The sequence below is a fragment of the Anomaloglossus baeobatrachus genome, chromosome 2 (assembly GCF_048569485.1).
Source record: "Anomaloglossus baeobatrachus isolate aAnoBae1 chromosome 2, aAnoBae1.hap1, whole genome shotgun sequence".
NCBI classification, from domain to species: Eukaryota; Metazoa; Chordata; class Amphibia; order Anura; family Aromobatidae; genus Anomaloglossus; species Anomaloglossus baeobatrachus.
This window is the reverse complement of record NC_134354.1, coordinates 745030840-745055007: the sequence shown is the minus strand read 5'-3', so window position 1 is coordinate 745055007 and position 24168 is coordinate 745030840. Positions and strand designations below refer to the sequence as shown.

General features: G+C 47.9%; 1 protein-coding gene across 2 annotated transcripts in view; it reads right to left on the bottom strand.

The window, feature by feature from the left end:
• Positions 1 to 24168, bottom strand: part of ATM (ATM serine/threonine kinase) — a 262350-nt gene that overhangs the window by 144575 nt on the left and 93607 nt on the right. For both annotated transcript variants that reach the window (XM_075337438.1, XM_075337439.1), the window contains exons 19-22: positions 20865 to 20947; positions 11183 to 11338; positions 11003 to 11078; positions 3121 to 3251 (exon numbers count right to left, since the gene is read on the bottom strand). In XM_075337438.1, coding sequence (XP_075193553.1) covers positions 3121 to 3251; positions 11003 to 11078; positions 11183 to 11338; positions 20865 to 20947 — 446 coding nt within the window. The remainder of the gene's footprint in view (positions 1 to 3120; positions 3252 to 11002; positions 11079 to 11182; positions 11339 to 20864; positions 20948 to 24168) is intronic.

Below are 24168 nucleotides of genomic sequence, written 5' to 3'. Positions count from 1 at the left end.
CTTCAATCTTTTTCCAAAAAAAAAAATCATATGAGAATGCATGTGTGGATGTATGCCTCCTGAACACAAAGCGATAAACTGGCTGTGACTGGCTCACCAGGGGGTGTATAAGCTCAGAGGGAGGAGCTACACTTTTAGGTGTAGTACTTTGTGTGTCCTCCGGAGGCAGAAGCTAAACACCCAAGGTCTGGGTCTCCCAAAGGAACGATAAAGAAAATAATAATACTATTAGCAAATACATCAAATTAGAGATGCAGTATAGTTCTTCTGATTCACTATGTCGCTTACCTCATGTTCAGGGCATTACAGGACCTTAGGTTGTGACCACGCATATTGTCACACTTGGTTAGTTAGTCAGTTGCTTGTAGTCGTAACATGGATACCTAAGGTTCTGCAATGCTCTCAACATGAGGTAAGTGTCATAGTGAATCACAAGAACTTTACTACATTTCTAATTGGAGGTATTTGCTAATATTATTATTACACCTACTACATATTGGGATAGGATTTTGGACATGAGAATACCTTTTTTTCAGGTCCTATAGTCTTGCTGTCAGCTTACGGCATTATCCTTTGGCTTAGACATCTTCCTGGTATCTTTGCAAGGCTCAAGTCACTGGCATAGCCAACCTGTGCAATAAGAGGATCTCTGCTTTTTTCCTCAAGATGCCACATGCTTCAAGTCTCTCTTGTTCAGCAGAAGGGGAGAGTCTTCAAGTCATTTAGAAGAAACTATTTGCTTAAAATCAATGACAATGGGTCAAAGTAGTTCCTTATTCTGACCTAGTGTACAGCTGTCTGGAGCATGCTATTTTGAGCCACACCTGCTTGAGTCTTTCTCTTGGTAGAGTTTTTTCCCTACCTTCTTAGTTTTTGAGCATTTTTACTTCTTTGATACATTTAACTTATTCATCTGGAACTCATATCAGTCTCATGGCCTGTCCTTCTTAGGTAGGATTTCCTACCTAGCCACCCTCTGCAGCTAATCAACATCGCCGCGACAATGTGGAACCCTATCCGGTTTGGTCACAGCTGAGGCTTTTAATCATGGCCTGTGCAATGTGTGTAGGGATTTTCAGCAATTCACATTCCAAAAGCAGGATCCAGGCTGAAGACTTCCTTATCTATGAGAGAACTCCAACAGGAGACACAATATCCTCTTCAGTCCTTTTTCTTCCATATTTGTTACAGCAGAAAACCTTGACATCGGTCTGATGACCCCATGGTGTGCTATTGGGTCCCTCAGTTCGTCACAGGCCGTGAGCCACTCAGCAATTATCTCCACTATCCTGCTGGTCTCCTGGGCTATCCATCCTTCCAGACGTTCTCTCGTTCCAGGACAGTCAAGGGATTCGGGTCTACAGAGGTAGTCTACTACCTCGTGTATGTGTCTACCTTTTAGCAGACATTGTAGGGAAACTTCAGAATCTGATTCCCCCTTTTTCTTCTAAGACCTCCTAGTTCCTCTGATTAGCTCATTGATCATTATCAAAGCAGGTAAACCCTTCTCCATTGGTAACTATCCTCAGTCATGTCTATTCCTCTTGACCTTTATGACATTGGACCTGTACGGATGGTTTCCCAGTTCCCTCTAACCCAGCTCTCTGCCTTCCAAGGGAATTTAGCTTCCCATTCACGGATCAGGTCTTCCACTGAGGTGGGTATGTTTAGTGAATCTCTATCAGTCCCTAATTGACCTCCAGGACCATTCTCCTTTTTTCCTGGTTCCCAGAAAGTTCCCGGAAAGCCATTGGTGTAGCTTGGACCTATCAGCTTTTTCTTGTCGTCTTTTCTTCCTGACTTCGACCTGAACCTGAACATGGCATTCCTGCATCCAATTTACCACGGGATAGTGTTCTCTCATTCTGTCCTCCTCCTTCTTGTCCTCTCCCCATCTCTAAGATTTATTATACCTGGTCAGAATGTATCTCAGTGCCTCTTCTGTCTAGAACAGCCTTCTTAGGTGCTCTAATTCCTTGTTCGTATTGCAGAGAGTCCTCATAGTGGTCTCTTCCATTCTGGTATGCTTATTGCACTAGGGTGAAGGTGTTCTCGCTGGCATTTCAGGTCTTGTCTCTTGTGCCTAGAGCCTCATAGACCTTTCGTCGTCAGACTTCTATCAGCAGGCTGCTAGGCTGCTTCTTCGTTATCTGCTGTCACCTTTCCCAGGTTCAATGAGTACTCTCCTTCTTACCCTTCACTTGGCAGTTCAGGCCTAGGCAGCGAGGTTTTCAAAATACAGTGGATGTTTTTTGTCCTGAGTATCTCGCATGTTTTTCCTTTGTTTCTTGTCCTTCTCTTCCCACCCTTGGTGACTGCTTTAGGAAGTCCCATGGATTCCTGTGTCCCCCAATGAAGCAATAGAGAAAAGAAGATTTTAGGTACTCGCTGTAAAATCTCTTTCTCTGAGCCTTCATTGGGGGACACAGAACGCACCCTTTTTAGTTATCCTTGTTGGGTCAGTGTCTATGTTATCTTAGCTTACTTCTCCTTCTGCTTTCAGACTAACTGATCAGCTTGGCTCCGGTTAGTGGGTGTATACTATGTACAGCGGGAGAAGCTAACTTTTGTCATGCCTAGTGTCAGCAGCATACACTCATGGTTTCCTGTGTCCCCCAATGAAGCAATAGAGAAAGAGAATTTACAGCGAGTACCCAAAATCTTCTTATGTTAAGGCTCTCAGTAGTGAACTCTAAATTTTCCCTCATTTTCATTTGACTTTTAGAAAAGTATTCATCAAATGAGCACATACTAGTACAAAAAGCAAATATATATTACTCACCCTCCTGACTTACATCTCGGTGTTACAACACATTCACAGCTCATATCACCGCAGTAGCCAATTACTGAGCTCAATGACTCTGCCAAGGTCACAAGCCACAGAGCTCAGGGATTGTCTGCAGCGGTTATATGCACTGTTGACATGACACTACCATTGCAACCAAAACACAAAACTGGCAGCAGTGGCTGGGAGAGAGGGCTAGAGACGGGGAGAGCAAGTACTACCTGGTTTTGATGGGTTTTTTTTAAATTTAGGAACCATTAATCTAATACTTGAAAACTCCATTAAGATTTAGATTACTGAAAATAAAAAATAACCAATAATATGCAGAATGATACCTGTTTGCAGCCTGAGCAGCGAGCATACGGACTTGTTGATGAGTATCTGCAAGGAATTCTGAGAATGCATCTCTCACAGTAAGATCTGTCTCTCCCACAGTGAATAGTGCCCATTTACTCTGAGGGTCAACCTGTGATACAAATAATAAAAAAGAAGGGAATTTTGTTTACTTACCGTAAATTCCTTTTCTACTAGCTCCAATTGGGAGACCCAGACAATTGGGTGTATAGCTATTGCCTCTGGAGGCCACACAAAGTATTACACTCAAAAGTGTAAGGCCCCTCCCCTTCTGGCTATACACCCCCAGTGGGATCACTGGCTCACCAGTTTTAGTGTCAAAGCAAGAAGGAGGAAAGCCAATAACTGGTTTAAAGACCAATTCAATCCGAGGAAACATCGGAGAACTGAACCATACCACATGAACAACATGTGCACCCGAAAAACAAATACCCTCAGAAAAAACAGGGCGGGTGCTGGGTCTCCCAATTGGAGCTAGAAGAAAAGGAATTTACGGTAAGTAAACAAAATTCCCTTCTTCTTTTTCGCTCCTAATTGGGAGACCCAGACAATTGGGACGTCCAAAAGCAGTCCCTGGGTGGGTAAAAGAATACCTCGTGATAGGGCCGTCAAACAGCCCTTTCCTACAGGTGGGCAATTGCCGCCTGAAGGACTTATCTACCTAGGCTGGCGTCTGCCGAAGCGTAGGTATGCACCTGAAAATGCTTGGTAAAAGTATGCAGACCCAATCAGGTAGGTGCCTGACACACCTGCTGAGCCGTAGCCTGGTGCCGTAATGTCCAGGATGCACCCACGGCTCTGGTAGAATGGGCCTTCAGCCTTGAGAGAACCAGAAGCCCAGTAGAACTGTAGGTTTCAAGAACTGGTTCCTCGATCCCCCGAGCCAGGGTGGATTTGGAAGCTTGCGACTGTTTACGCCGACCAGCGACAAGGACAAAGAGTGCATCCGGGTGGCGCAGGAGCGCCATGCGGGAAGTAGAACCTGAGTGCTCTCACCAGAACCAACAGATGCAAATCTTTCTGAAATTGATGGACTGGACGAGGACACAAAGAAGGTGCGGTGATATCCTGATTGATATGAAAGTGGGATACCACTTTAGGGAGAAATTCCGGAACCGGACGCAGAACTACCCTGTCCTGGTGAAGGACCAGGAAGGGAGTTTGTATGAGAGCGTTGCTAGCTCGGAAACTCTCCTAAGAGACGAGACCGTTACTAGAAGGCCACTTCCCGTGAAAAGCGGGAAGGGAGACATCCTTCAAAGGCTCGAAAGGCGGCATCTGGAGAGCCATTAGAACCTTGTTCAGATCTCAGGGCTCTAACGGCCGCTTGTACGGAGTGCTGAGAAGACAAACTCCCCGTAGGAACGTGCGTACCTGAGGAAGTCGTCGTTTCTGAAAAAATACAGATAGCGCTGAGACTTGTCCCTAAAGGGAACTGAGCGACAACCCATTTTCCCACCTAGATTGCAGGAAGGAAGGAAACATAGACGATGCAACCGGCCAGGGAGAAACACCCTGCGCCGAGCACCGAGATAAGAATATCTTCCACGTCCTGTGGTCAATCTTGGCGGACGTTGGTATGCTAGCCTGTCTCATGGTGGCAACCACGTCCTGAGGTAATCCTGACGACACTAGGTTCCAGGACTCAATGCCACACCATCCGGTTGAGGGCCGTAGAATTCAAATGGAAGAATGGCCCTTGAGACAGCCAGTCTGATTGGTCTGGTAGTGCCCCCGGTTAGCCTACCGTGAGGCACCACAGAACCGAGTACCACAACATCCTCGGCCAATCTGTAGTGACGAGGATGGCGCGGCCGCAGTCGGTCTTGATCTAGCGCAGCACTCTGGGCAACAATGCCAGAGGTGGCACCTAAGGTAGCTGGAACTGCGACCAATGCTGAACTAAGGCGTCTGCCGCCAGAGCTCGATGATTGTGAAACCGTGCCATGAAGCTGGCACATTGTTGTTGTGCCGTGACGCCATTAGATCGACGTCCGGCCTCTGTCAGCGGCGCCAGATGTCCTGAAACCCGTCCGGGTGAGGAGACCATACTCTTTCGGCCACACCCCAGCGACTTAGGAAGTCAGCTTCCTAGTTTTCCACACCTGGGATGTGAATTGTGGATATGGTGGATGCCGTGTCTTCCACCCACATCAGAACCTGCCGGACTTCCTGGAAGGCTTGCCGGTTGCGCGTTCTTCCTTGGTGGTTGATGTATGCCACCGCTGTGGAGCTGTCCGACTGAAGTCGGATATGCTTGCTTTCCAGCTGCTGTTGGAAGGTTTGTAGGGCAAGATACACTGCTCTGTGTTCAAGAACATTGATCTGAAGGGTGGACTCTTGCTGAGTCCACGTACCCTGCGCGCTGTAGTGGAGAAAAACTGCTCCCCACCCTGATAGACTCGCGTCTGTCGTAACTATCGCCCAGGATGGGGATAGGAAGGACCTTCTTTTTGACCAAGAGGTGGGAAGAAGCCACCACCGTAGAGATTCCTTGGCCGCCTGAGAAAGAACGACGACTCTGTTGAGGGACGTCGACTCCTCGTCCCATTGGCGGAGAATGTCCCATTGTAGTGGACGCAGTAAAACTGCGCGAAAGGAACTGCCTCCATTGCTACCATCTTACGTAGGAAGTGCATGAGGCGTCTCAATGTGTGCGACTGGTTCTTAAAGAAGAGCTTGCAGCCCGTAGTGAATGCTGTTTGTCTAGCGGAAGCTTCACTATCGCTGAGAGAGTAAGAAACTCTATGCCTAGATATGTTATCGATAGGGTCGGGGTCGGATCTGACTTTAAAAAGTTGATGATCCACCCAAAACTCTAGAGAGTCTCCAGCGCAACGTTCGGGCAGTGTTGGCATGTTTCCTAAGAGAGTGCCTTGACAAGTAGATCGTCTAAATACGGGATCACAGAGTGACCCTGAGAGTGCAGGACTGTGACTACTGCTGCCCTGACCTTGGCGAAGACCAGTGGGACTGTCGCTAGCCGGAAGGTAGAGCTACGAACAGAAGGTGTTCGTCTCCTATAACGAAGCGTAGAAACGCTAGTGCCCTGGATCAATCGGCACGTGTGGATAAGCATCCTTGATGCCTAATGATGCTAGGAAATATCCTTGGGACCTTGAGGCGATGACATGGCGGAGGGATTCCATCCGGAACCGCCTGGTGTCCACGAGCTTGCTGAGCATTTTTAGATCCAGAACGGGACGGAACGGCCCGTTGTTATAGGTACCGCAAAGAATTTGGGGTAAAAACCGTGACCTTGTTCCTGAAGAGGAACGGGGGTCATCACTCTTTCTGCCTATAGAGTGCACCCTGTTTGCAGAAGAGCAGCGGCTCGGCCGGGAGGTGGAGAAATTCTGAAGAATCGAGTTGGAGGACGAGAAGTGAGCTCTATCCTGTACCCGTGAGACAGAATGTCTCACACCCAATGGTCATTGACCTATGGCAGCTAAATATCGCCAAGGCGGGAGAGCCTGCTACCGACCGAGGCCGCAAGTCATGAGGAAGCCGCCTTGGAAGCGGGTTTTCAGACTGTCGCTTTTTTGGGCGTGACTGAGCCCGCTAAGAATCTGAGCTCCTCTGATCCTTTTGAGTCCACATTGGACGAGGAAAAATGGGACCTGCCCGAGCCTCGAAAAGGCCGAAAACCCCGACTGCCTCTTGCTCTGTTGGGGTTTGTTGTGTCCGGGCTGAGGAAAGGATGAATCCTTACCCCTGGACTGTTTAATGGTTACATCCAACGCTCACCAAACAGTCGGTCAGCAGAAAAAAGGCAACTGGTTAAGCAACCTTTTTTGGAAGCAGAATCTGCCTTCCATTCACTTAACGAGCAGACCAGGCTCTGCTTAAAAACACGGAGTAGCGGAGGCTACCGCCGCACGGTTCGCAGAGTCCAGGACAACCTGAATCGCGTAAGAAACCAATGCAGACATTTGAGAGGTTAAGGATGCCACCTGCGGCACAGATGTACGTGTAACCGTGTCAATCTGTGTAAGACAAGCTGAAATAGCTTGGAGTGCCCCAAGGGAGAGAATGCTGGAGCCAACGGTGCGCCGACAGCCTCATAGATGGATTTCGACCAGAGATCCATCTGTCTGTCAGTGGCATCTTTGAGTGCAGCCCCATCCTCCACTGCAACTATGGATCTAGCTACAAGCCTGGAGATTGGAGGATGCCGCTTGGGACACTGGGTCCAGTCCTTGACCAAGTCAGGGGACAGGGATAACGTGTATCCTAAGCCGTTTGGAGAAGCGCATATCTGGATAAGCGTGGTGTTCCTGGACTGCCTCTCTGAAGGCAGAGTGGTCCAGAAAAATACGTGAAGCTGACTCCTCCACTGGAGGAGCTGTGAGAAGTAACCAACATTCTATAGATGGACGCTATAAGATTATTTACTATGGCGTCACGATCAGGTGTATCCAGATTGAGAGCGGTCTCAGGATCAGAATCCTGAGCCGCTACTTCCGCCTCATTACACAGAGAGTCCTCTGGTAGGACCCTGATGAAACCGAGGCCGCTCATAGTGAGCCCGCTTAGGCTGTCTGGGACTGACGTCCGTGCAGAGCCGTGACTCTGGGATGCCTGTGACATTCCCGGAGCTGTTAGTTGTTCACACTGAGGGGGCCATGGATCAATGATTCAACAGTGCCCATATTGTGAGAGACATGTCCGGACTGCTAGGCTTCTAGTATCATAGCCATAGTCTCAGAAAAACTGTCAGTAAATACTGCAGACACCGTCCTCATCCCCTGGCCATTAGTGCATACAATGGGAGTCTATGTAACCTGCCGGCCGTATAGCCGTACATGCTGTACCAGCTGCATAGAAAAACATGTGGTTCTGCACCTTTGTTTTACACAAAGAATATGCTGATAACTCCTCCGCATAATCCAGGAGGGTATATACAACGTGCGACCAAACAGTGCATATATATAGTACAAGCATATCTATAAGTGCACTTCTGCACTAGTGGGGTTAGCACCACAGGTGCTGCTTAACGCCTGTTGCAGCGATTGTGTGACTATCAGAATGCCAGGGTCTTCCACACTTGTCTCTGTATCGTACAGAAACTGACACTAATGGCTGCCGGCGTCCTTGTAGAGAAGGAAGCCGTGGGCGTGCCTGAGAAAGTGCGGGAATCCGGATTCACAGTGCACACAGTGAGAGGGGTGGAGTATGCAAAACATACTCCAGCTCTCAGCGCTGCTGTGCTATGCAGCGTCACGCCCCTACCCTGACTGTCAGGGCTGTGGGCGGTAACGAAGGGAGACTAGGCCCAGAAGCCGGGGACTCGAGTTAACAGCGCGGCCGCCGTAAAAGCGCGGGCCGCGCTGAAGTCCCCGGCGCACCACAAGTGCCAGCCGCGCCGCAGTCCCAGCGGCCGGCGCGACCGGTTCCTAGAAGTGGCCAGCGTCCCGCCCCTCTCCTGACTGGCAGGTCTGGGGGCGGGAACGAACGGAAGCAGGCCGCAAAAGCCGGGGACTCTAGTTATCAGCGCGGCCGCCGTAAAAGCGCAGGCCGCGCTGAAGTCCCCGGCGCACTACAAGTGCCAGCCGCGCCGCAGTCCCAGCGGCCGGCGCGACCAATTCCCATAAGTGAGCCTGCTTCAGCGAAGCTGAATGAGGCCATGGCACAGGCGCCGCAGCGCTGATGTCCCCCGGCGCACTACAACACCCAGCATGCTGCGGTGTGAGCGCCAAATGCACGGGGACACAGAGTACCTTGAGGAAGCAGGGCCATGTCCCTGATGTACTCCGCTCCATCCAGCATCTTCTCCAGGGGCTGTAGATGGAGCACGGTCTCAGTGCCTGGAGACCGGTAAATCCCACTTCACCCAGAGCCCTGTAAAAAGGGATGGGGAAGGAATCAGCATGTGGGCTCCTGCCGCCGTACCCGCAATGGGTACCTCAACCTTACAAACACCTCCGACATACAGTGGGGTGAGAAGGGAGCATGCTGGGGACCCTTAGTATGGGCCCTCTTTTCTTCCATCCGACATAGTCAGCAGCTGCTGCTGACTAAAAAGTGGAGCTATGCGTGGATGTGTTGCCTCCTTCGCACAAAGCACAAAACTGGTGAGCCAGTGATCCCACTGGGGGTGTATAGCCAGAAGGGGAGGGGCCTTACACTTTTGAGTGTAATACTTTGTGTGGCCTCCAGAGGCAATAGCTATACACCCAATTGTCTGGGTCTCCCAATTAGGAGCGAAAAAGAAAAGAATCTATTAAAGCAAAGGGAAGTGAAGGAACCGGATCATCTGCTGGTGCGGTGAAAGCCCCCCTTTACCCTCTACAGCATTTTTAGAGAGAAATGTAATGCCAGCTCTTACTAATAAAGTCCCCGTCAAACTAAACTGGGGCCCTGCAATGTTCTAGTTTTATATCAGGGTACATGTATGTTAAATTGGTTGACTCATCACGGCACACAGTTTTCAGATTGAAGCCGGTCTGGTAATATATTTCACTGGTTATCACATCCTATTGCCATACAAATTTAAAGGGTGCCATATATTTTTCCTAGGGTAGAAATGCAGTATTACATACCAGCCAGTCTTCTAATTCACAAATCAGTCTGGTCTACTACTGGGGTAACGCAGTGATCATGTCTGATATTGGGGTTGACCTTTACATGTTTTTGGGCATTATTAGTAAGGCCAGGGATGCATAATGACTTTGGCCACAACACAGGTCATGCATCCGAAGCTCACCATACGTCGCTGGGACTTTATACCCTAATGTGGCATTGAAGCCTACAAAGTACAGTGATCACAACAAGTAAGTCACAAAAAATCCAGACGGGTCCCAACTTTTGTTACTTGTTTGTCACTGCATCTTGAGTCACATTGAGTCACAATGCAACTCCAATGACTTGCATAAAACTGTGATGGAGCAATATTTTCATTGTGTAAAAAAAAAAAAAAAAAAAAAGGAAATGTAAAGCCTTAAAAAAACCTGTGATGTTGGAGCGGTATTCTCTGAATGAGTGACCTGTATCGCAGCAAAAGTCGCCGTGTAACCCTTGCCTAAGGGAACATGATATTATGCAATGTTCGGCTCTGGACGCACCTGGTAGGATGATATCGTCAGACTCTGTTCACACCACAGAGTCGGACAAGCAACCTGAGGCTTCTGAATTGTTCCCCCAAAGCTGGGCATTAGCTGATTCAGGTTCACTGGTCTTCAGCTCTGCAGGAGTTATATCCTGCAGACTGGTGAGAAGGACCTAAGAGCTCAGGTTCCTAATTGCCACGTGCAGCTATCTCCTCCCTATTTAAGGCATGGATTTCTTCTAGTATGCGCTGATGATAGCTTCAGCAAATGCTCCAGCGATCCCGGTCTTGGTGGTTTTCCTGTTTATGGTGAATTTTGTTGCGATATTGAGTGGTGTGAATGTTCCAACGTCGGGTGTTACTTCCTTCCTTTTTCCGTTGTTCTCCTGTACACATATTGTCTCTCCTTTGTGTCTCAGTGTGTACGAAATCTGTTTTCATTTGTCCGTGTCATTTTGTGGGGTTTCGTTATTGTGTTTTCCGGCCCGCCTCATGGGTGGGGGGATAGTGGTGAGTAAAATCAGGGCTCAGACAGCAGTCAGGGTAACGGACCTGGCTACCAATAAGCCTACCTCCGAGATAGGGGATAGCGCAGGGTCTTGAGTCTGAGTGTCAGCTGGGGCCCCTGTCCTGTCATTACATATCTGGTGACACATGATCCAAGAAGTTCACAGATGGATAAAATAAAAGATACAGTACCACTCCTGCGACTGTTGCACCCCAATAGCAGGTTATGTACCAAAAGTCCTACCAGTAAATGGGATTGTAATGTGCACATGTATATCAATGTATATTTTGTTCTCTAGAAGTCATACCTCAATTAGAGTTTTCATGCAGTTCACAAGTGCCACGCGAACCACTGCTGTATATTTTCCATCTTTAGTTAAATGCCTATGGAGAATACATGGAAACAGGATATAAGTAGCACAGAATATAACCTGTGATGACAAATCAACTTCAAGTCCATTTACCAAGTGAGAATATGGGACACATACCAGAAGGCATAAATGACGTTCAGCAGCTGGCCCTCCGCATCAGACGTCTCCTCGGTGTCTTCTTCATATTGTCCCAAACACCTTACAAGAGGAAGGAGATTCCGGAGGATGGCAGCACACACCTCCTGGTCTCGTCTGTAGGCCGAGCAGACATCTCTATAAAGGAGCATAAAAATGGGTGTAAAGTGAGACAAGAAAGGCCTCCGGCACACAACTGCATTGTGAATCCGCATATATATGGTTTCCTTAATACTCAATGTATCCATTATATAACCTTATAAAGAATGGTCTGGCTCACCAATATGGTGCTCAGGAGAAAAAATAGTCCATATATTGAAAAGACTCCGGCACACAAAATGTTATCAATTATTATTTATTTATATTTTATATTATTCGGATATTCAGAAATGATAATGACGTTTCGGCTATTTGCCTTCTTCACAACTGAAATATATATGACAGAAGAAGGGAATTTTGTTTACTTACCGTAAATTCCTTTTCTTCTAGCTCCAATTGGGAGACCCAGACAATTGGGTGTATAGCTATTGCCTCTGGAGGCCACACAAAGTATTACACTTAAAAGTGTAAGGCCCCTCCCCTTCTGGCTATACACCCCCAGTGGGATCACTGGCTCACCAGTTTTAGTGCCAAAGCAAGAAGGAGGAAAGCCAATAACTGGTTTAAAGACCAATTCAATCCGAGGAAACATCGGAGAACTGAACCATACCACATGAACAACATGTGTACCCGAAAAAACAGAAAAACCCCGAGAAAACAGGGCGGGTGCTGGGTCTCCCAATTGGAGCTAGAAGAAAAGGAATTTACGGTAAGTAAACAAAATTCCCTTCTTCTTTGTCGCTCCATTGGGAGACCCAGACAATTGGGATGTCCAAAAGCAATCCCTGGGTGGGTAAAAGAATACCTCATGATAGGGCCGTCAAACGGCCCTCTCCTACAGGTGGCCAACCGCCGCCTGAATGACTTATCTACCTAGGCTGGCGTCTGCCGAAGCGTAGGTATGCATCTGATAATGCTTGGTAAAAGTAAGTAGACTCGACCAGGTGGGTGCCTGACACACCTGCTGAGCCGTAGCCTGGTGCCGTAATGCCCAGGATGCACCCACGGCTCTGGTAGAATGGGCCTTCGGCCTTGAGAGAACCAGAAGCCCAGTAGAACTGTAGGTTTCAAGAATTGGTTCCTCGAGCCCCCGAGCAAGGGTGGATCTGGAAGCTTGCGACTGTTTACGCCGACCAGCGACAAGGACAAAGAGTGCATCCGGGTGGCGCAGGAGCGCCATGCGGGAAGTAGAACCTGAGTGCTCTCACCAGAACCAACAGATGCAAATCTTTCTGAAATTGATGGACTGGACGAGGACACAAAGAAGGTGAGGTGATATCCTGATTGATATGAAAATGGGATACCACCTTAGGGAGAAATTCCGGAACCGGACGCAGAACTACCCTGTCCTGGTGAAGGACCAGGAAGGGAGTTTGTATGAGAGCGTTGCTAGCTCGGAAACTCTCCTAAGAGACGAGACCGTTACTAGAAGGCCACTTCCCGTGAAAAACGGGAAGGGAGACATCCTTCAAAGGCTCGAAAGGCGGCATCTGGAGAGCAATTAGAACCTTGTTCAGATCTCAGGGCTCTAACGGCCGCTTGTACGGAGTGCTGAGAAGACAAACTCCCCGTAGGAACGTGCGTACCTGAGGAAGTCGTCGTTTCTGAAAAAATACAGATAGCGCTGAGACTTGTCCCTAAAGGGAACTGAGCGACAACCCATTTTCCTACCTAGATTGCAGGAAGGAAGGAAACATAGACGATGCAACCGGCCAGGGAGAAACACCCTGCGCCGAGCACCGAGATAAGAACATCTTCCACGTCCTGTGGTCAATCTTGGCGGACGTTGGTATGCTAGCCTGTCTCATGGTGGCAACCACGTCCTGAGGTAATCCTGACGACACTAGGTTCCAGGACTCAATGCCACACCATCCGGTTGAGGGCCGTAGAATTCAAATGGAAGAATGGCCCTTGAGACAGCCAGTCTGATTGGTCTGGTAGTGCCCCCGGTTAGCCTACCGTGAGGCACCACAGAACCGAGTACCACAACATCCTCGGCCAATTTGTAGCGACGAGGATGGCGCGGCCGCAGTCGGTCTTGATCTAGCGCAGTACTCTGGGCAACAATGCCAGAGGTGGCACCTAAGGTAGCTGGAACTGCGACCAATGCTGAACTAAGGCGTTTGCCGCCAGAGCTCGATGATTGTGAAACCGTGCCATGAAGCTGGCACATTGTTGTTGTGCCGTGACGCCATTAGATCGACGTCCGGCCTCTGTCAGCGGCGCCAGATCTCCTGAAACCCGTCCGGGTGAGGAGACCATACTCTTTCGGCCACACCTCAGCGACTTAGGAAGTCAGCTTCCTAGTTTCCACACTTGGGATGTGAATTGTGGATATGGTGGATGCCGTGTCTTCCACCCACATCAGAACCTGCCGGACTTCCTGGAAGGCTTGCCGGTTGCGCGTTCTTCCTTGGTGGTTGATGTATGCCACCGCTGTGGAGCTGTCCGACTGAAGTCGGATATGCTTGCTTTCCAGCCGCTGTTGGAAGGATTGTAGGGCAAGATACACTGCTCTGTGTTCAAGAACATTGATCTGAAGAGTGGACTCTTGCTGAGTCCACGTACCCTGAGCGCTGTAGTGGAGAAAAACTGCTCCCCACCCTGATAGACTCGCGTCTGTCGTAACTATCGCCCAGGACGGGGATAGGAAGGACCTTCTTTTTGACCAAGAGGTGAGAAGAAGCCACCCCCGTAGAGATTCCTTGGCCGCCTGAGAAAGAACGACGACTCTGTTGAGGGACGTCGACTCCTCGTCCCATTGGCGGAGAATGTCCCATTGTAGTGGACGCAGTAAAACTGCGCGAAAGGAACTGCCTCCATTGCTACCATCTTACGTAGGAAGTGCATGAGGCGTCTCAATGTGTGCGACTGGTTCTTAAAGAAGAGCTTGCAGCCCGTAGTGAATGCTGTTTGTCTAGCGGCAGCTTCACTATCGCTGAGAGAGTAAGAAACTCTATGCCTAGATATGTTATCGATAGGGTCGGGGTCGGATCTGACTTTAAAAAGTTGATGATCCACCCAAAACTCTAGAGAGTCTCCAGCGCAACGTTCGGGCAGTGTTGGCATGTTTCCTAAGAGAGTGCCTTGACAAGTAGATCGTCTAAATACGGGACCACAGAGTGACCCTGAGAGTGCAGGACTGTGACTACTGCTGCCCTGACCTTGGCGAAGACCAGTTGGACTGTCGCTAGCCGGAAGGTAGAGCTACGAACAGAGGGTGTTCGTCTCCTATAACGAAGCGTAGAAACGCTAGTGCTCTGGATCAATCGGCACGTGTGGATAAGCATCCTTGATGCCTAATGATGCTAGGAAATATCCTTGGGACCTTGAGGCGATGACATGGCGGAGGGATTCCATCCGGAACCGCCTGGTGTCCACGAGCTTGCTGAGCATTTTTAGATCCAGAACGGGACGGAACGGCCCGTTGTTATAGGTACCGCAAAGAATTTGGGGTAAAAACCGTGACCTTGTTCCTGAAGAGGAACGGGGGTCATCACTCTTTCTGCCTATAGAGTGCACCCTGTTTGCAGAAGAGCAGCGGCCCGGCCGGGAGGTGGAGAAATTCTGAAGAATCGAGTTGGAGGACGAGAAGTGAGCTCTATCCTGTACCCGTGAGACAGAATGTCTCACACTCAATGGTCATTGACCTATGGCAGCTAAATATCGCCAAGGCGGGAGAGCCTGCTACCGACCGAGGCCGCAAGTCATGAGGAAGCCGCCTTGGAAGCGGGTTTTCAGACTGTCGCTTTTTTTGGGCGAGACTGAGCCCGCTAAGAATCTTAGCTCCTCTGATCCTTTTGAGTCCACATTGGACGAGGAAAAATGGGACCTGCCCGAGCCTCGAAAAGGCCGAAAACCCCGACTGCCTCTTGCTCTGTTGGGGTTTGTTGTGTCCGGGCTGAGGAAAGGATGAATCCTTACCCCTGGACTGTTTGATGGTTACATCCAACGCTCACCAAACAGTCGGTCAGCAGAAAAAGGCAACTGGTTAGGCAACCTTTTTTGGAAGCAGAATCTGCCTTCCATTCACTTAACGAGCAGACCAGGCTCTGCTTAAAAACACGGAGTAGCGGAGGCTACCGCCGCACGGTTCGCAGAGTCCAGGACAACCTGAATCGCGTAAGAAACAAATGCAGACATTTGAGAGGTTAAGGATGCCACCTGCGGCACAGATGTACGTGTAACCGTGTCAATCTGTGTAAGACAAGCTGAAATAGCTTGGAGTGCCCCAAGGGAGAGAATGCCGGAGCCAACGGTGCGCCGACAGCCTCATAGATGGCTTTCGACCAGAGATCCATCTGTCTGTCAGTGGCATCTTTGAGTTTGCAGTTCCATCTCCCACTGCAACTATGGATCTAGCTACAAGCCTGGAGATTGGAGGATGCCGCTCGGGACATTGGGTCCAGTCCTTGACCAAGTCAGGGGACAGGGATAACGTGTATCCTAAGCCGTTTGGAGAAGCGCATATCTGGATAAGCGTGGTGTTCCTGGACTGCCTCTCTGAAGGCAGAGTGGTCCAGAAAAATACGTGAAGCTGACTCCTCCACTGGAGGAGCTGTGAGAAATAACCCACATTCTATAGATGGACGCTATAAGATTATTTACTATGGCGTCACAATCAGGTGTATCCAGATTGAGAGCGGTCTCAGGATCAGAATCCTGAGCCGCTACTTCCGCCTCATTACACAGCGAGTCCTTCTGTTAGGACCCTGCTGAAACCGAGGCCGCTCATAGCGAGCCCACTTAGGCTGTCTGGGACTGACGTCCGTGCAGAGCCGTGACTCTGGGATGCGTGTGACATTCCCGGAGCTGTTAGTTATTCACACTGAGGGGGGCCATGGATCAATGATTCAACAGTGCCCATATTGTGAGAGACATGTCCGGACTGCTAGGCTTCTAGTATCATAGCCATAGTCTCAGAAAAACTGTCAGTAAATACTGCAGACACCGTCCTCATCCCCTGGCCATTAGTGCATACAATGGGAGTCTATGTACCTGCCGGCCGTATAGCCGTACATGCTGTACCAGCTGTATAGAAAAACATGTGGTTCTGCACCTTTGTTTTACACAGAGAATATGCTGATAACTCCTCCGCATAATCCAGGAGGGTATATACAACGTGCGACCAAACAGTGCAATGTATATAGTACAAGCATATCTATAAGTGCACTTCTGCACTAGTGGGGTTAGCACCACAGGTGCTGCTTAACGCCTGTTACAGCGATTGTGTGACTATCAGAATGCCAGGGTCTTCCACACTTGTCTCTGTATCGTACAGAAACTGACACTAATGGCTGCCGGTGTCCTTGTAGAGAAGGAAGCCGTGGGCGTGCCTGAGAAAGTGCGGGAATCCGGATTCACAGTGCACACAGTGAGAGGGGTGGAGTATGCAAAACATACTCCAGCTCTCAGCTCTGCTCTATGCAGCGTCACGCCCCTACCCTGACTGTCAGGGCTGTGGGCGGTAACGAAGGGAGACTAGGCCCAGAAGCCGGGGACTCGAGTTAACAGCGCGGCCGCCGTAAAAGCGCGGGCCGCGCTGAAGTCCCCGGCGCACCACAAGTGCCAGCCGCGCCGCAGTTCCAGCGGCCGGCGCGACCGATTCATAGAAGTGGCCAGCGTCCCGCCCCTCTCCTGACTGGCAGGTCTGGGGGCGGGAACGAACGGAAGCAGGCCGCAAAAGCCGGGGACTCTAGTTATCAGCGCGGCCGCCGTAAAAGCGCGGGCCGCGCTGAAGTCCCCGGCGCACCACAAGTGCCAGCCGCGCCGCTGCCAGCGGCCGGCGCGACCGATTCCTGGAAGTGGCCAGCGTCCCGCCCCTCTCCTGACTGGCAGGTCTGGGGGCGGGAACGAACGGAAGCAGGCCGCAAAAGCCGGGGACTCTAGTTATCAGCGCGGCCGCCGTAAAAGCGCAGGCCGCGCTGAAGTCCCCGGCGCACTACAAGTGCCAGCCGCGCCGCAGTCCCAGCGGCCGGCGCGACCAATTCCCATAAGTGAGCCTGCTTCAGCAAAGCTGAATGAGGCCATGGCACAGGCGCCGCAGCGCTGATGTCCCCCGGCGCACTACAACACCCAGCATGCTGCGGTGTGAGCGCCAAATGCACGGGGACACAGAGTACCTTGAGGAAGCAGGGCCATGTCCCTGATGTACTCCGCTCCATCCAGCATCTTCTCCAGGGGCTGTAGATGGAGCACGGTCTCAGTGCCTGGAGACCGGTAAATCCCACTTCACCCAGAGCCCTGTAAAAAGGGATGGGGAAGGAATCAGCATGTGGGCTCCTGCCGCCGTACCCGCAATGGGTACCTCAACCTTACAAACACCTCCGACATACAGTGGGGTGAGAAGGGAGCATGCTGGGGACACTATATGTGTCCTCTTTTCTTCCATCCGACATAGTCAGCAGCTGCTGCTGACTAAAAAGTGGAGCTATGCGTGGATGTGTTGCCTCCTTCGCACAAAGCACAAAAACTGGTGAGCCAGTGATCCCACTGGGGGTGTATAGCCAGAAGGGGAGGGGCCTTACACTTTTAAGTGTAATACTTTGTGTGGCCTCCAGAGGCAATAGCTATACACCCAATTGTCTGGGTCTCCCAATGGAGCGACAAAGAAATAGAGGATAACATGAAAAAAGGAGAAATAAGTACCAATATTCATTCATATTTGTATCATATAAAAAAATAACAATTTATATCCTTTATTACCTATACGGTATTTTGAATGTTATCTGAGAAGAACGTCAGACGTGTATAATCATTTATATCTGAAAGAATAATAATAACACCCAATATTTTCCAACCATATTTTAATGTACAAAAGATACATTGACGATATTTTTATCGTTTTTTCAGGTCCCCATTCACTTTTTGATGAATTTTTTTGTCATCTCAATACTAGAGTTGATGGTTTATCTTTTACCCAACATGTGGACTCCTCCAGTATTAATTTTCTTGACACGTGTGTAAGCATAAATCCAAGTGGTAACATCATATCGGATATTTATGTGAAACCAACAGATCGTAATAGTCTCCTACATTATACTAGTAACCATCCACGACATTTGAAAAATGCATTACCAATATCCCAACACAAAAGAGTGACAAGGATTGTTTCCTCTCAGGATCAACGTTTAATAAGACATAAGGAAATGTCCAATAAATTCCTACAACATGGTTATCCTCCATCTATAGTAGATTCTGCTTACCACTCTAGTTATAGTTCTAGCACTCGATCTAAAAGGGCAGGACCATTCATCACTTTTGTCAACACATTTCATCCTTTTCATCCTATTATAAAAGGTATTATTCTTCGACATTGGCAGATATTACATAGTTCCTATCCACAAATAACCGAATTTTCCTCTTCACCTCTCTTTAGCTATAAACGTTCTCCTAATCTTAGAGATATATTGGTAAGGGCGGACATAGGGTCAAATATTGTGAAATCAAGACAAACTTTCCTATCCACACCCAAACAGGGTAATTATCCCTGTCTACACTGTCCTCATTGCTCTAATATCATTAAAGGAAATTAATGTACCCATCCTCGCACTGGAAGAGTCTTTTATCTTAAGGACTTTTTCACCTGTGATACGTCATATGTGGTATATCTGATCAAATGTCCGTGTGGTCTCGGATATGTTGGGGAGACTACCCAGCATGTCCGAGACCGCATAGGAAAACATAAGTCCACTATACGATGTAAGTTAGTCATGTTGCCTATTCCACACCATTTCATCCAGTGCGGACATATGATCTCTCAGATGAGATTCCAAGTTTTGGAGCATATTCCACCTTTGAGACGTGGGGGTGATAGGATTAAGAAATTAAAAGAAAGAGCATCCTATTGGATCCACACCCTTAATACCCTTTCCCCTTTTGGACTCAACAGAGAATATGAGAATTATTGACATGGGGTCCGTCTATCCTATTACTCGTGATTTTCAATATTATTGGAGAATTTTATACAGTTTAAAATTTAGTGGGGGGACATATATTCATTGTGTGATGACGGGAATTATGGGTATACATATGTGTGTACTGACATGATTGTCCTGCACACATATGTATACATATATAGCAATAGTTTGTCATAATCGTCTTATAATTATGTATGATATGTGTTGTCAGACGTTATATTGAAAAGATATGGGCGTGTGCATATATGGATATAGATGTATGTCCATATGTGCATACATATGTATGTATAAAATACAGATATAACATATATATGTGTACTTTACAAGATGTATTGACATTCATTCAAATGGAGTCATTATTGTTTATCCTTGGTATTATGCTGATTATCTCATTATATTATCTATAGAATTCATCTTGGTCTCAAAAGCCCTATCTATCTCCCCTTTTTCTTTTTCAGATGCGTACTTAGTACTTCTCCGTTCATAATGACATTCTGGGCGCCGTAACTTACTCATACTCGATTTTCACTCCTGCGCATGCGCGCACTTCCGGGTACACTGCGCACGCGCGGCTTGCGTGTCACTCGTCTCTATGCGTTCCGTAAACACAGGAAATTGTTCTGTTATGCCCGCCCCTTCAGCACATTTAAACCCCAGCGCGGTCACTCTCTTTCACTCCACCGCTGATCCTTGGCTAAACAGGTATGTCATGTCTTTCTCCTCCGTTAACCCTTTGCTGACTGGCACTTTCCCACTATGGATCACCAATGTTTAATGCACTTGTATTCCTTTTTTCTGATACACTGATAGTGATTTTCTTACTCTATTTTCCAGTCTTATAGCGATTCAATATTGTGACCATTTCCCATTGTGGACATTACAATTATATATTGCCCTTTTCAACATAAAGGTAATATTGTTTCCTAATTTATCAATTATGATTATATGTTGGTGAAAGTGCTTATGCACTGAAATGACATGTTTATAAACCTAATATTGGTCATGACATTTATTTTCAAGTGATTTCTATGATTCCTAGAATATGGGCATTGTTATTATTATTCTTTCAGATATAAATGATTATACACGTCTGACGTTCTTCTCAGATAACATTCAAAATACCGTATAGGTAATAAAGGATATAAATTGTTATTTTTTTATATGATACAAATATGAATGAATATTGGTACTTATTTCTCCTTTTTTCATGTTATCCTCTATTTCTGTCATATATATTTCAGTTGTGAAGAAGGCAAATAGCCGAAACGTCATTATCATTTCTGAATATCCGAATAATATAAAATATAAATAAATAATAATTGATAACATTTTGTGTGCCGGAGTCTTTTCAATATATGTATCCATTATATACTGATATCACAAGGAAGAATTCTTTGTTTCCTCACACGTGATGATCAACCCATAAGAATGTAATCACAGCGTGCTCCATCACATTATGGAATCATTCTACCCTCAAATCAACGCAGTTATGGCACCATGGACGTACCATAGGGGATTTCCACGGGTCCTACAGGTCAGTAATAAAAGTTGCTGCACATATTTAATGCTTTGCTAAATGTGTAAGGAATAAAAGTCAACGAACGGACAATAGTTGTCAAGACATTGTAAACAAAAATAAAACTTACGGAACAGTTTTTAGCAAGATGTTAATATCATCTACCGGCAAAGCAACGTCCTGCACCGGTAGGTCATTCAGTAGCTGTAAGAACTGCAAGGAAATTTAAAAAAAAAAAAGCAAAAGAAAAGATGTGAAAATAATTGGATTTTTTTTTTTTGCTACCTTTGAAAATTCTATAACAGTTTTATACATTTATGAAAAAGACTGATGACACTTCCTAACTTTCTAATGTGAACAGGTCCATATTGAGCATGAAACGTAGTAATAAAAAGGAGAAAGTTGCACTCTTTAGTGCTAAGATATGTGTAACAATGAATATGGGAATATAAACATGCATTACTGCTATGGAAAACATGTAAAACTGAGAGACTTAGCACACAAAAATGGTCAATTTATGTCACAGATTTACAGGGAACCAGTCATAAGATTTATGCTGCTTGAATTACAGACGGCATGAATCAGAGCTTGGCTGATTCTTTATGTATTATTCCGAAATGCTGCAGCATTTCATAGAAACACATGGTTTATAAAGCTGGCAGGGGACCATAAGGAAAGTTAACCAAAAAAGCTCTCTAAAACTTCACGTTTATTAGTATCATTAAAATTATGCCATAATCTAAAACACTGGAACCATATCCAATTGTACATGTCACTAACAAGTCGTGATAAGTGATTGTGTTGTGAGGTCCTCAACTAGGGCAAAGGGACGTGCACCACCTGCTAAATTCAATTAATAACGTATAGAGATAATGGGAACGTGGGACCTAATATTCCCTGATGTTTATCCCTACCTAGCAACGGAGGTCAAATACACCTTAATTTTTTTGGGTGCCCCCCGTTCCTCGGCAGCTAGCCCTGTATGTCCCTGTCCCTATAGAGACCTAAAACCACCACCAGGTGCAATATACTGAAGTGATTGTATAGTCATGTGTCTAATGTCATATACAGGAAACCTCCCAATCTTAATGATTCCTATGATTCTCCGTTCCCAGTTAATTAATTACCTGTCTGGCTGTAAACCTGGGGAGCTATATTAGATGGAGGTCTTAACCACAATTATGATGTGCCTAAATGTCCCAGTACTTATCCTGCCAGGACTGGTCTTAGTCCCTCAATGGGGTTAATGGCCGCGGGTGGAAGCGATTCCACCCACAACTAGCAGGCACACATGTCAGCTGTTGAAAACCGCTGATATGTGAGCGGATCGCTGCCTGCCCATGGCAGGGGGCGGGGATTAACTGCACACGATCCATGACGTACCCAGTACGTCATGGGTCGTTAAGGGGTTAATCTACCAGAACTCAGCCTGATGATAAAAGCCTTGATAAAAAAATATATATATCTACAGTATATACTATAAATGAATGTGTAAACACAGCCTTATAATGGCTTCTGTAATCAATCCCCATTTAACCAAGTCACATTAAAAGAGTATTAGGCTATGTGCCCACGGGAGCTTACATCTGCGGATTTTGCCGCGGAAAACATGCGGATTTATCTGGATTTTCCAGATAAATCCGCAGGTTTTAGCACGTACAGTCACTCCCCATGTTATCCTATGGGACATGGGGAGTGCTGTGTCCACGCTGCGGAAAGTGCGGCTGCCGAACATGCTGCGGATGTCCGCATCCGCACGTATAATTGCATGTCAATTATTCATGCGGAATTACCTGCGGATGTCCCGGCCCTCCGCTATGGAGATAGAGGCCGGGACGTCCGCAGGTAATTCGCATGAATGTCCGCATGTTTCCCGCAGCTATTCCGCTGTAATCTAGCAGCTAAAAATAGCTGCGGACGCCGGCGGGCAGCTGCGGGAAACATGCGCTCGTACCTGGGAATACATCGTAGGTACGAGCGCCCGTGGGCACATAGCCTTAAGGTTTTTGCAAATATGTTGATGCTGTCAAGATCTTTGCTCACAGTCATTCTAGAGGAAATTTAATAGGTTACTTCCATGAGATAAAAAGCTGGTCTGTTCTTGTGTTGTCTACACAAGTGTAATCGCATCGTATACACACAAAACATGGACTAGTAACCCATGCAGCAATGGGCAGAAATGTTGAAAATGTAGTGGATTTCAATTCATCAGTGCTGGTCTATTTACACTGCAGATATTTCTCTATCGCCTTCATTGGGGGACACAGGACCATGGGTGTATGCTGCTGTGACTAGGAGGCTGACACTAAGTGAACATAAAAAGAGTTAGCTCCTCCCTGGCAGTGTACACCCTAAGCCGGAGGCGGTACTATGCCAGTTTTTGCTTAGTGTCGTAGGAGGCTGATGTGGGCCCATATCTCTGTGGGCCAACCTCAGCCTAGGCTATTTCTTTTTTTCCGTTTTTTTTCAACCTATACGGCGCCGCTCAGCGTTCTCATCCTTTTTACGCTTTTTATCTCTTCTGCAGGGTTAAAGATCCTGCATCAGAGAGTATCCTTGCCTGCTCTTTCCCTACAGGGTATCGTCCCGACCTGAGACACAGCCCTTATCCCCCTCCGGCCCCATGGTACCACCCCAGGGGCTGATTGGGGTCCCACTCATTTATGTTTTATGGGCTCACTCCCCGTCGACCCCTATGGTACCGTCCCAAGGGGTGTTTCGGGTGGAGACGGCGAGGAAGCATCGCAAGCGCAGGAGCGCTCACAGCACCAGGCCTCCCCCAGCGTTCTCCCCTGTTTCACTGGGCCCAGGCAAAGGAGCACACACTGCAGCGCAGGAGCACTCTGCAGTCTTCCACACAGCCCCCCAGCAGCCTCCCCTGGCACTTGCCAGCACAAGCCTGCACTCACCGGGGGCCTTCAGCAGCCAGGATGGGACCCAGGGATCTGGACACCGCGCAGGGACGCAGGTAAGCCCTGCGCTGCGCTCCCGGTGGCCGCCGCTCACAAATTTAGTCCCCGGCTTCGGGCCTACCATTAGGCCGGAGCTCTCCGCCCCCCCGTTTGCGCGCGCGTGTCTTCCGGGCCCGCCCCCCGCTTTTTCTGCGCAGCAACAGCAGAGATCATCCCTACCACGCCCCCTCAGTAAAAAAAAAAAAAAAAAGAGGCAAAAGCCCGCGTTTTTCTTGCAAACGGCCCACCTCAGCACAGGCAGGCCACTGAGCAGCAGCATCTATTTTCCGGTGGCTGCCCCCAGCTACTCTGAGCCTCCTGCTGACCCGGGGAGGACACAGGCCTGGGTGAGTGCTGTTTCTGATTAGGACCAGCAACTTTTCTTACACTTTTTTCTTCTCACTTTTTTCCTGCCTATCTCCTGTCTCCTCCTTAGTGTCTCTAGTAGGAGCCCCCTGAGCAGCCATGCCTAACTAAGTCTTC